The sequence below is a fragment of the Coloeus monedula genome (genome assembly GCF_965178545.1).
Source record: "Coloeus monedula genome assembly, chromosome: Z".
In the NCBI taxonomy this organism is placed as follows: domain Eukaryota; kingdom Metazoa; phylum Chordata; class Aves; order Passeriformes; family Corvidae; genus Coloeus; species Coloeus monedula.
In genome coordinates, this window is record NC_138822.1 from 52,691,649 (window position 1) to 52,703,951 (window position 12,303).

The 12,303-nt window shown below is 39.1% G+C and overlaps 1 protein-coding gene across 1 annotated transcript in view; it reads left to right on the top strand.

Moving 5' to 3' along the window:
* The window catches only part of IDUA (alpha-L-iduronidase), a 46,504-nt gene that overhangs the window by 21,388 nt on the left and 12,813 nt on the right, over positions 1-12,303 (top strand). The window contains exons 3-4 of the mRNA XM_082301336.1: positions 11,353-11,435; positions 12,016-12,123. Coding sequence (XP_082157462.1) covers positions 11,353-11,435; positions 12,016-12,123 — 191 coding nt within the window. The remainder of the gene's footprint in view (positions 1-11,352; positions 11,436-12,015; positions 12,124-12,303) is intronic.

Sequence of the window (12,303 nt, forward strand, 5' to 3'; positions counted from 1 at the left end):
TGCGTTTCTCTCCAACAGCACTTTTCCCAATATCAGGCTCCTAAGAGAAAGGATATTACTGTATCATTATCACTTGACCCTTTCCATATATGGTTGTAACTTTGTTTTGCCTCAAGCTAGCCTAAAAATAACACTTTTTGAAATCTAAAGAAAGAAACTTAAAATAATAATTTTGAACAATTTTTTAGGTACAGCACAGTACAAGTGAGGCTAAATGTCTCTGGACAGAACAGTTCCACATGGGAAAAAAGTGACAAAATGAAGCAATCTCTCATTCTGTCTCTAGGAATTTTGAAAATTATATCATTTTGACAAAACTGTGTTTTATGATGAAAAAGTTTTACTTAACCTACAAAAATACTGACAGCAGAAGGTTCATCAGTGGATTATGGAGATGAGAGTTCACACTCCATTACATGAAGTCATTCATCAAGGCTTCAGTCCAGCAATAATTCTGAGTGGGCGGGTCCTGGCATCCTGGTTGTATTCCACTGACACTAACAAAAAAGACTCAGTTCTAAACATGCTGTCTTTCCTTGTCAGCTGCTGAGTTGTGAAACAGTCATAACTGGCCTAAATAACCAAAAGAGGTACTACAATGAAACACCTGTTGCTAAGAATAGAAACTACGGTAGAAAAGAATGATGATCATTGACCAGTAATTCTGAGTTTACAGATGATTTATCTTTATGAACAGATGCATACCCTTAACTGGTTAAAAAACTGTAAAAGGTTAAAAGCAGAATTGAACAGAGGTATTTATGAAATAAATGCTTTAAAGACATAAAATATATTTGACTTTGTTGACACATTTACTTGAGGATTTCAGATTATTTCAGAAAAATTCATGGCATTGCTATGCACAATTCATATCTGGTAACCTAACTAGGTACTTTAAAAAAATAGTGCTAAATTGGTCACATAGGGACAGTTAATCTTAGTATCACAGAATCATAGTTTAAAATGTTTGTTTACTGGGCCACAGTCAATCATATCAAATCTTCAAAAGTACAAAGTCCAAATGTAATAGCCATGTTCTTCCTTCTATGCAAGTGTTTGAAGTTCATAAATTCAGTGAATTAAAAAAAAACTCTTAAGCCTAATGCCTGCATTGTTTAAAATGCCCTCAAGCCTCAATTACTCTGTAGTTTACCTTTCTATCATAGCGACCAGGTGATGTGCCTAAAAAGCACACATTTGGTTGCAATTTAATTGGAAAGATGGGCTCACTGAAGGTAAACATCCACTCCCTTCCAACCCACTATGCACTGCACCCCACATTCCTTCTCTAGCTCTAGCAAGTGTCCAGTGCAGCTGAAAATGTATGCGGACAGTCATGTTGCTGATTTTTGTAAATGAAAAAAATCTGTAGTTCCTATTGTAGGAGAAACTGAGATCTACAAGATTCAGTGCAGATTTGTATACTCAAAACGGAGGAAGGCTGTCACTCAGCATGCAAGTGCCTTTCCATTTCCCACTACAAACACAAAACCAATGGATTAGTACTTACCAAAGGCACAAAGAAGCTGCAGTAGTTCCACAATAGTTTTTGGATCAGCACACAGTAGCACAGTACCTCAGGAGCACAGCTTTCTGTAAGAATAGATTAGAGATTGTGTGGGCCTTTCCAATTGGGTATCACTCTAATAATGTTTACAGTGAGATAATATAAATAAGCAGTAGCACTGGAAAAATCTTTGTCCTGTAGAGAGTAATCACAGGTAAAAGATAAACTTTAAGTCATTACATTAGCTGGTAATCTCTGACTTGTTACTCATCTGTGCTATTTTGCCTTAATAGAACTGGTTGAACTGTGTGGAGTTCAAATAGAATTGCAGTACTGACTTAGCTTTTTAACAGTTTCAGGGGTTTTGTATACTTACTTCAATTAGATGCAAAAATACTCTTATTGTGTTAGATGAGATTAGGGCAGGAAGTGTGTGGAACTGTCCTTACACTTAGCATGTGACTTGAGATTTGTCCTTTGAAAAAGGATTTTTATTAAAATAAATCATGAAGGGGGTCTAGCTGATAATCTTATATATAGGAAGAATTTACGTATGTCAACTGACATTGAGTGTAAAATGTCTGAGCTTTCCTGCCTTGTAGAGAAAACTGCCTGTTGTTTCACCCCAGACAGCCAGAACTGTAGAACCAAAGCCTGCTTATTGGTGAAGATGAATGTTACTACTGATATTTATATATCTTAGAGGCAAATTTAATGTAGCAAGGATAGTCTTGCTGGAATTCTGAAGCTTGTTCACCCATTCCTTGAAATTTTGTGTAATCTTAACTGGATATTGAAAACCCATTTCTGGGTGCAAAGAAAATAGATTATTTCTTACTACATTGTGAAGTAAATTTTCTTGTTTCATAAACACAGAATATAATGCATCTTTATATTGAAAGGGGAGATATTTTTCTTATTAATGGAAGTTTTTTAGGATGGGGGAAGAATGAGGGAAAAAGGGTAGCACATGAACATGAAGACCATGAATGGAAAACCTATCACTACTATATTTAATAATACACCACTAGTCTAAATTGTAATGCCAAACCTAGGTTCAAAATAGAATTATCAGATCTCAGTTTGTAGACACTTGTAGGTTTGCATCTCATAGAAAACTCTCTATAAATGCAACTGGCTAGTTTGACCTCCTTAATTGTAAGAGGTTTTATGTTCAAGAGTGAATAGCAGACACTGGCATGCCATTTAAAGAGCTGCTCTTTCCAGATTAGCTTATAGTGGTCATTTGTCAGTTCTGAAGTACTCAGAAACCACTCATCACAAAAATTCTTCAGGATTAAGAGCAAGACATGGATGACATATTCATTGTGCCTTTTCACCATCAGAAGTTATTAAATACTAGTAAATTAGAAAATAAACTCAGTATCATTTTGCAAGTAAGTTACATAGTCAAGTTAGACATAAAGTTGCCTGTGGAGAATCAAGGATTGATACAGAAAGACACACCTGAAACTACATCTGATATGCAGATAGATCCAGCAGCTGCTGGACTTCATCAGACACCATGTGCTGTTTGTATTTTAGATACAAGAGAAGTACATTAGCTGAGAAATCTAGCTGCAAATCTTCACACTTTCAGTATTTAGCTCCATGTTTTTCTTTCCTTAGGCTGTTTTTTGGTTCATCCATCACATGCTCCTTAGTACACATCTTGACAAGTGGAAACAAGTTTTGAGAACATGAGATGGAAAAAATTAAAGTATCTGGTAAAAGTAGCACATTTTGCATTAGTGCAGAATTTCAGGTCCATTTACAGTATGTCCATGAGCAACCAAACTGCTTGGAAGAGCACATTAAGTAAAGCATTGCCGAATTTGGTTCTTGTTGCATATTTGGCACCAGGGAGGGCAATTGTTCCCTCTCAGTGTTATGATTTACACAATAGTAAATAAGCTGTGTTCCGTGATATAGCTGGACTCACATACTTTTGGACTGTATTTTCTCGTACAGCTAGCAGGCAAAAGAATAGATGGAGCATAAACAGCAAATAAAAATGTGAACATGAAGGAGTGATAATAACAGAACCGTGAAATGAAAACAGTAAGTCCAAGTCCAAATATGTACCAAGGAGGCTCATTACAGGAGGTGCAGTATTGTGTGTGCTTGAGTTAGAATGCTGGATGCATACAGAGAACTGTTCTGTCACTGCTTGGAAAGAAAAGTTCAGTTAAAACTTTCTCAGGCAATGCCAAAAGGTGTTATGTGCTTGAAGTAAGCTAGTTTTAGCATTTGGTCACATTTTCTCTTCCTTCTGCATCTTTAATCTTCATTATTGATTTAGTCTCCCTGTCACCTCATTTCAAAACTTTTGCTTTTAGGTGACATTATTTGGAGTTCCATCATCAAGGGCAGTATCAAACCACAGTGAACATTTTACTTGTAGCCAAGTTACTTGTAGCCAAGCGTTAGGCAGAAGGGCATCAGTTTCATCCATCAAACTCAGTCAGAAAGGTGTCCTCTAGCAGTCCAGCTCATATACAGTAACTGAACCTATCTTTCAATCACTTGCAAAGCCTTTAAATTTGTAGCGAAGAATCAGCCAAAAAGCATTTTCTGCTGTTTCACCTTATTATTTAATTGTTCCCTTTGCAAATGAATGTGAACATGACAAACCTCAACAAGGGATGTCAGGGTCTCACAACACTAAATTATCCATGCTTAGGTGATCTGATTGGCTATGTCTAGAAAGGTCAGATACTAAAATAGCATATGCCTTTGCCTAAATTGCTTCTACAGCCTGTTTCCCCTTTTACATCTGGAATTTGTTTTAAAGGGGAAGAGGGGCGTGGGGGGAGACGAGATGCAACAGTCTAACAATATTTTCCGAGGTTAACTCACCTCGACACAGGAAGCTGTTGGTGCTTTGTCTGCCTCTCTCTTCCCCCCACACACAGCACGCTCATTGCTGAAAGAAGGACTGAGACTATGCTCACAAAAGCAGGCTGAGTAAGAAATGGAAAATCATAGGCTGTGATTAGCATTGGCTTGAAAACATCCATTGTTTGCTTGCACTTCTGTGCCTGTGAATTTCAGCCAGATCACAGCAAGGATTTTGTGAGTTGCTTTGCAGGGTGAAGCTCAGATAATGCTGATTTCAAAGAGCAAAGAAGCGTACTAAAATGCTGTATAAATCAAAGTAAATTCTATTTGTATGTTTTTAAAAAAGAAAAAAGATTTAGCTGAATGCACAGCCTCTTGGCTGGCTTTTGGAAGAGGCAGTGATTTCCAGTAAATAACAGCTGATGTATTCTTCATTTTTGAAGCAGTTTATTCCTAAGTCACAGAGATTCTACCCATCCTTCTTTTTGCGCATGTACCAGGCTGGTTGGTTGTGTGGATGGATTAACTGTGACAAGCTGTGACATCAGCAAAGGCTGGATGCTGCCTAGCTCTGTGGTTTTGTAATGCATCCTCCCATTACTGCTGGGCTGACTCATTCCTGCTATAGGGTGAGTGAATTATGCGAAGTGTGGGCCAGCACAGATTGAAGTTCTCAGCGTTGTGCTTCTGTGCAGAAGCTGTGCCATAATTGTAAAGCAAGCAGATTTTCCAACCCTGCTTGCACAAATGATAGAGCAGAGAAGCAAATGCAGAAAAATATTAATGCTAATAAATAGACACAGAAGTGATAAAATATACAAGTTATTTAGTGTGAGTGAGGTAGTCTTTGGCCTTTGAAAAAGCCTCTGAATTAGGGTTTTTGGTCTGCAAAGCATGTGTGAAAAGCACAGGCTGTGTTTTACTTGGGAACCACCAGGGAGGAAGAATCAGTGTTCGTCAACCTGAAAAATATCAAGTTATCATGGTTATTTTGGAATATGGGGATTTCATGAGCAGGAGCCAATTTACTTTACCTGTAGTGATCATAGGAAGTGAGAGCGAGTGGAGCAAGAACATGATAGAAGCAGCTCTAGTGTGAGTGAGTGCTATGTTGTTAACTTCCACTCAATTCAGGAGGGGCAAGTGTTGTTTATTAATAACCCAGGAGCCTACCGATTTCTCAGTTACTTATTAATGATCTTGTACTTAAACCTGAAGTCCAGACTAGTAGGGTTTTTGGTTGACACTGAAGAGACTTGGAGAGAACTGTTGAGAATTCAGCCTCTGGAAAGGTGAATGCTAATGAGTGCTATTCTGCCCTTCATATACTCTGAGGTATCATTTCAATAGTGTTCACAGTCCCTTAGGATCTGCTTTTAAGGTCCAGAGGTTTTTTTAAGTACTCAGCAGAACAAGAAGCTTATGTAGACAGTTGGTGGGTTTGGAGCAAACAAGGTCTTTGTAAAAACCTGAACATTAAATTGGCTTAATTTCATTCATTGTAGCGGCAAAAGTAATTAGAAAAACCAAGGAGGCGTGATCCTTTTGTGTTGTAAGAGACACTTGGAGGGCAATAAGTTTCCCTTCTGGAAAAAATAAACTTGCTGACATTTTCTGTCCAGAGCTTTTGACCTTCATCTTGTAGATTCTCTGCTCTAAACTTATGTTTAACATTTAACAGCCTGTTCTGGCTAAAAAGCAGGACAGGTACTTCTGAAGACCATTCCTTCTGGAGGACCTGGTAGCAGCAATTTGAAATGGCACAGATTATTATTATTGTTTGTTCCCCCAACAGTTACCGTGGGAACATTTGCAAGCTTATTGTTGTTTGTTTTCAATGAAGACCTTGAGTTTGGACACTGAACTCCTTTCCAGGATAGATAGATACTTGTGTGTATTCTGGAGTTTTATGATCCCTAAAATGGCATCATGCATTCCAGAAAGGTGGTAAGCAATTCCTTGGGACGCTGTATCTACAGATGCTCTTGATAGTCACTTACTTCAAGGACTATTTTCACTTCATCTAGTCTTAAGCGGGTGAATTCAATTATCATGCATATTTACACTCGTTAAGAGCAACGGTGACGGTGTTACCATTGATCCACATCCTGGACTTGGACACCATGGGCAAGAGAGTGTATGATTGCAGGAACCACCTTACAAGGGCAGGCAAAGACGGTCTGGCACACGGCTAAGCATCTTTATCAAATGAATAGTGGTATGTAATATGATCATTACATAGTATGATATGTAATAGTATGATACATACATGATCAATATAGTATCTCTGCTGTAATATCATCAGCAGAGATACTAGATACTGCTATAGCAGGGTAGTGTCTTGGACTACACTGTTGCTTCTCTAGGATTAACACAGAAAACTTTCAATGGAGACTGGTCTTTTTTAGGTGGCTCCCTCATGGAGTCTACCTTCCAAGTGTGAGGTTGGCCAATAGTCTGCTGAAAAATTTCACAGGTGTGAGTTGCATCTCTCCTCTGCTAATATCTTGTGCCAGTTTTTTGTCCCTGCTTCTTGGCTACTTTTGCAACTAGGTGGGCAGTCTTTCCAAGTAGAAGTTCCCAATGAGGATGTACGCAGGCTCTGCTGCCATGGGAGTGGTGTTAGCCAGCCTCTACGGCCAGTCTGCTGAAAGAGAGGCTGTTGTCAGATACTGATGAGAGCAATCCAGATTATGTCAGCTTTTGGTGTGCATGGTAACTGTGTTCACTAGAAATACAAAAGGGAGACCACACCAGCTGAGTGAGAATGTCAGGATGAGGATGAGTACTATTCCAGTATATTGGTGTTTCCCAATCATCTTAATTCTAGGCTCTCTTCAACAGAGGGTCTCTGTTGATGGTTACCCTACATGATACATTTGAGTTCCTAAATGGGCTATGACAGGGGTCAGGCACAAGACTTCCTATCCCAGGAGATTTAGTTCAGTACATTACAATAAAGTCTGATAAAGTTAGCTTGACGTGTTATCGGATATTCAGTACTTGACTGAAGATCGCCTGGAAAGGAAACACTCTCTGCCTGTGGTTTTTGTTCTCTCTTCCCTGTAGATAAGATATTTGGTCCAATGTCTGTGTGTGCACTTGTTTGCCAGGATATGCAACTATATTCCTGGACAGGATCAACCCAGGGCAGAAGAGAAGCAACAGATGGGTATGGGAGGGAAGCAATAGCTGTAGGCTAAGTAGTAGTATCTGCAGTTGTGCTAACTGGAGAGGATCTGGCTGTGATGCAAGGTGTTGACAGCTAAAGCTATCTTACCTCTGCCCTCCCAATAGATTAAGTTTCTGAATGGGAGTAGGCTGAAAGTGGCATGGATAAGAAGCACAACATGAGTATCTTACAACACTTCGGCAAGCTGTCTAGTGCTACCTATGCACCTGAAAAGAATTCCCCTGCATACTTTACTTCAGTTATAGGAGGCAATGGAAAGCCATTAAGATGGGCCGGTAACCTTTGATTGAGCAAAGGATTACCCACAAAGCAAGCCTTTTCAAGGAAGGGAGCAAACAGATTTTGTGACAATCAGCAGACACCCCTCTGTACTCATCACTGCTCTTCATATTCACAGCATGATCATTGCTCCCAAGTGACAGCACATGGGTCTGGAACTGAGACCACGACACAGACTGGAAAGATACCTCACCAGCAGGCAACAGCTTCTGGAGTATAGCAGCCTCAAGCCTGGTGCTTCCGTGGGCCTTGGTGCCAGGATGCCAGTAAATGTGCTTTAGTGTAGTTGTTGATAATGACTGAAGATTAAGAACGTCTATCTGGCAAGTCTCCCAGAGAAATCCCAGCTGCGGAGCAGTTGAAAGCTAGGCACAGACAGGACAGCGATTGCTGATTGGCATCTAAAATACCCAACAGCAACCAATGAACAATCTCAGTCTTGCAAGCACTCAAATGAAATGATGAGTACATAATTTTCTGGGTGTTTATAAAGGAAGGCGGTGGTGTCTAGAAGCCATGACAGAAAGATTGGAAGAGGAGCAGGCAAAAAAATGACTGTAAAATTCTGTGAGCTTGCAACCAAGAGCCCAATCATAGGTACAAGATGTTGCACCAACAGGTTAGATGTAGAACGATGTTTTGAACAACTTTGGCAATGTCATGTGGATTTATCCTGGGCCGTGGATTTACCTTGTCACATGCCTGTAACAGTTTCGATCTGGCTTTCAGTGTCCTAAAATTGTCTTAGAGCACTCCTAGCAGGGGCCTGGCAGTTGAACCAATCTTCTCCATGCAGAATGTTTGTTAATAGTACCAGTTTCTGTGCCTCAAGTGCAACAGTCAGCATGGCTTCCAGTCACTACATGGCAGGCAACCATGCAACACAAGTTCTAGCAGTACTGTATATGCTGTAAAAAAATGCATCAGTCTCACACCAGAAATGTAGTATGGGGTAAGGATAAGATCAAAATCTGAGGAAGTGTCAATCCTGTCAGTCAAGTAATCATTTTGTTAATGGGAGCGTATTGTTTGGTCCACTTGGAAGGAAGAAGAGATTCTTATAAAGATCAGCCAAAGAACATAAGAAGTACCTCTACACCTACACATGTAACACAGCAAGATCTCATGTACCATCAGTCAGTCATGGTTGGCAATGGCACTTTGTTTTAAATATATTACTTAATTGATGCAGTAGGAAAAATATAAATGTGCTGGGACCCTAAGTGTACAGGCATCAAATAGAAGGTTTTATTTATGCATGTATTTTCACATAATACTGTGTAGACCTTAGACTGAAGTCAGGAAGACCCTAGTTCCTTTGCTTTTATCTAAATGGCATTATTAACTTTTTACAAGACAGTGTAGTTAATCATTCTTACACACACTGACTGTAAGTGTGCATGTAAGCAAATATTTCAATAGAACACAGGGTACAACTGGAAATAGTTAATGGATCTGAGGGAGCAGAACTAGTTTTTGCAAAAAAACCTGAAACTTGTCTTTGAACTTTGGAATAGGACTTTTTTTAAAAAAACCTTTGTCTAAGCAAAAAATACCTGGTTCCAAATGGCCATTCTTTAGTTCAACAGTGACTTTTAAAATACTTCAAAGTATACTAAAGCAAATAAATTTCTTTCTGCTATTTGCTTCTTTTACAGCTGCACCATTTGACTTGGGCAGGAACTCTTAAGCCTATCGGTGTCTGCATACATGACAATTTCTGTCATGGTAGTAGGATATACTTTAAAAATAAAAAGCCTGCTTCAGATCTTTGGTAAAAGAGTGTGACCAGGCTGGGGCTAAGACTGTGTTCTTCGTTACATAACGTGGAGCTGGCACAGTGGCTATGGCCCTGTTACACTTTGCCTGCCTTGTCTTTCTCTTCTAGACCCTGGTCAGAGATTTGTCTTCTTCAGATTCCACAGTTCCCTTATTTATGCACTAGGCAACTCTGTCAGCCTTTTTTAATTCTCTGAGAATTTGGAACTGCTATTACAGTTTTTTCACTGAAACCTTTTCTTGACAAGAAAGCACAGAGGAAGAGCCTCCATCAAAGAGGCTCAGAAATGCCTGGGGAGGCACAGAAAGAAGCAAGTTGTGACTCTCAGCACAGAGTCCAGCATTGGTTTAAGAGCTCTGTTGATGGCTCCATTCTCATGTAAAATCCTGTGTGCTTGTCATGGTGTGCTAACACTGATCAGTTGCAAGAACTGTAATTGTCTCTCCTCCTTCCATCATACTGAGGGAATTGGATCAGTAGTTCACTTGTACAGCTTTCTGTCCAAGCAAAGGCAAAGTGCCTAGGAAAGAGCAGGCAAGATTTCAGGAGAAGTGGTCAGGCTGCACTGTACCAGAAAAATTAGTTGTTGTGCCCTGGCATGGTTAGAGAAATCAGCTTTGAGAGGGGTTGCCAAGACTCTGCTCAGCGCTGCTGTGTGACTGCAGCTGGACTTACGTCAAGGGTGCTTAAAAAGTCTTTTGGTCAGGTCATACTGAGGCCAGAATTTGGCCACCAGGCCAAGGCTGTTGCTTGGGCCACTGCCCTTACTTGAGCAGAATATTCTCAACAGAAGTTCATTGTTAATTCCTATTTGGCACTTCATACTGGCAAAAATTCTGCAATCCTTTCATATTTCAGTTAAATCAGGCCATAAGTTCAGAAGTTACGGGAAACTGAGCACACAGTACTTTGTATTTGTTTCTACTGTTTACCAGGCAAGAAAGCCTTTCAGGAATTTAAAGTAAATCTTCCAGTATACCACATATAAATTGCAAATGCCACTTTTCATCCCCTGGATAAAAGAATTCTGTGTTCCCATGCATGTGCATGTCCAGATTTTGGTACCTGTGTTCCTGCAAGATTCCCTGACATAAAGGGATGCATCATAGGGCTGCTAAGTCCTTGAATGCATTTATTTAAAGCTGGATAAAAGATTAGCAGCCTGAGTTCTTGGGAGTACAGGAGAAATACTAAGCAAATGCTTGCAATGAAGTAAAAATTACAGACATTGTGTACATAAATTCAACATTCTTTGAAAAACACGAAGTTATTTTTCAGCTGGACCTAAATCCATAAGAAGTGCTACTAAGAAATCTATATTATTTATTGCAAATTAGGAGTACATTGAGAAAGACTGCATATGGGGCAATGTGGAAAGAGCTGGCCTAGTAGTGGGTAATCCAATGGAAATTGAAAAAACAGCTTAACCAAAAAAGAAAATGTATGTAAATTTTACTTCAGCAAAGAATTAGAAATCTTAATATTCTGTTAAAAAAATCAGAATTTAGCAAGCAAATCCATTATATTGCTTCTATTGCTGCTGAAGTGGGAAGAGGGCATGGATTGGTCAAGAGACATGACTTGCTTATGGTGAACACTTGTTACTTTAGAGGAAGGAAATTTGTGTACAATTCCAAGAACCTAAGTCACATATAAATTTTGAGAAGGAAGCCATCTGACTATTATCTACTAATCAAGTCCTAGCTCTGCTATAATATTTGCGTTTGTAATTTTTATTTCTTTGCTCTTCAGAGTGGTGAATGGCAAGCTTAACTACGATTTTACTGCCTTGGATAACCTTATGGATCTCCTGTGGGAAAATAAGCTGATTCCAGGTAAGGGCACAGCCTCCACAGCTTAGTATATCTGTTTCCTCATACTGTGCAATCATTAGAATATTCTTAGAGAGCTTTTCCAAAGCTGGTTTTGATAAAAATTCATTATTTACCTACTTGGCCTTACATCATGTCCATGAAAAACAGTGTGAGCAAAATGATATTATAGCAATTAAAGCAACACAAATGGTTTTACACTGTGTTTGAAGGTAGTTTCAGATGGATGGACTTGTAAATTAGATGTCTTGAAGAGGAGAAGACTTTGTACTCATTGACATGTACCTAAAGGGGCCAGAGAAGCAGATACTCAAGGTATAACTTCCCGTAAATTTATGCAAACATCCACTGGTTTAAGTTTCCTCTGAGCCTTGCATTTATGTTAGCAATTACTATTTTTGATTGCTATAGTCACTGACAAGTAACAAGTGAACAACATCAAATCTGAAATATTTCTGACGGGAACATATGAAAACAGGAAAGAGAGCCCATTTAATGATGCTTCTTCATTAACAAGTTTGTTTCAGATGATGTGATAACCCCTTCACAAAAAAAGGAGACCAATTTCTTATGTCTTTTTTAGGATTTGAACTGATGGGGAATCCATCAGGATACTTTTTAGATTTTGAAGATAAAGAACATATAGTACAGTGGAGAAACTTAATTACAGTTCTGGCCAGGAGATACATAGGTAAGTTAAAAAAATAAAAGCCTTGTTATGTATTCTGTTGTAATCCTTCTAGCTACTTGAAAAAGTTCTGTGTATTCTGATCAATTTCAAGACCCTGGATTTCAACACAAAACCAGAAAAAAACCCATGCCAGAACAGACCGTGGAGACCATGGGATAATAGTCCCTCTTTTTACTGATC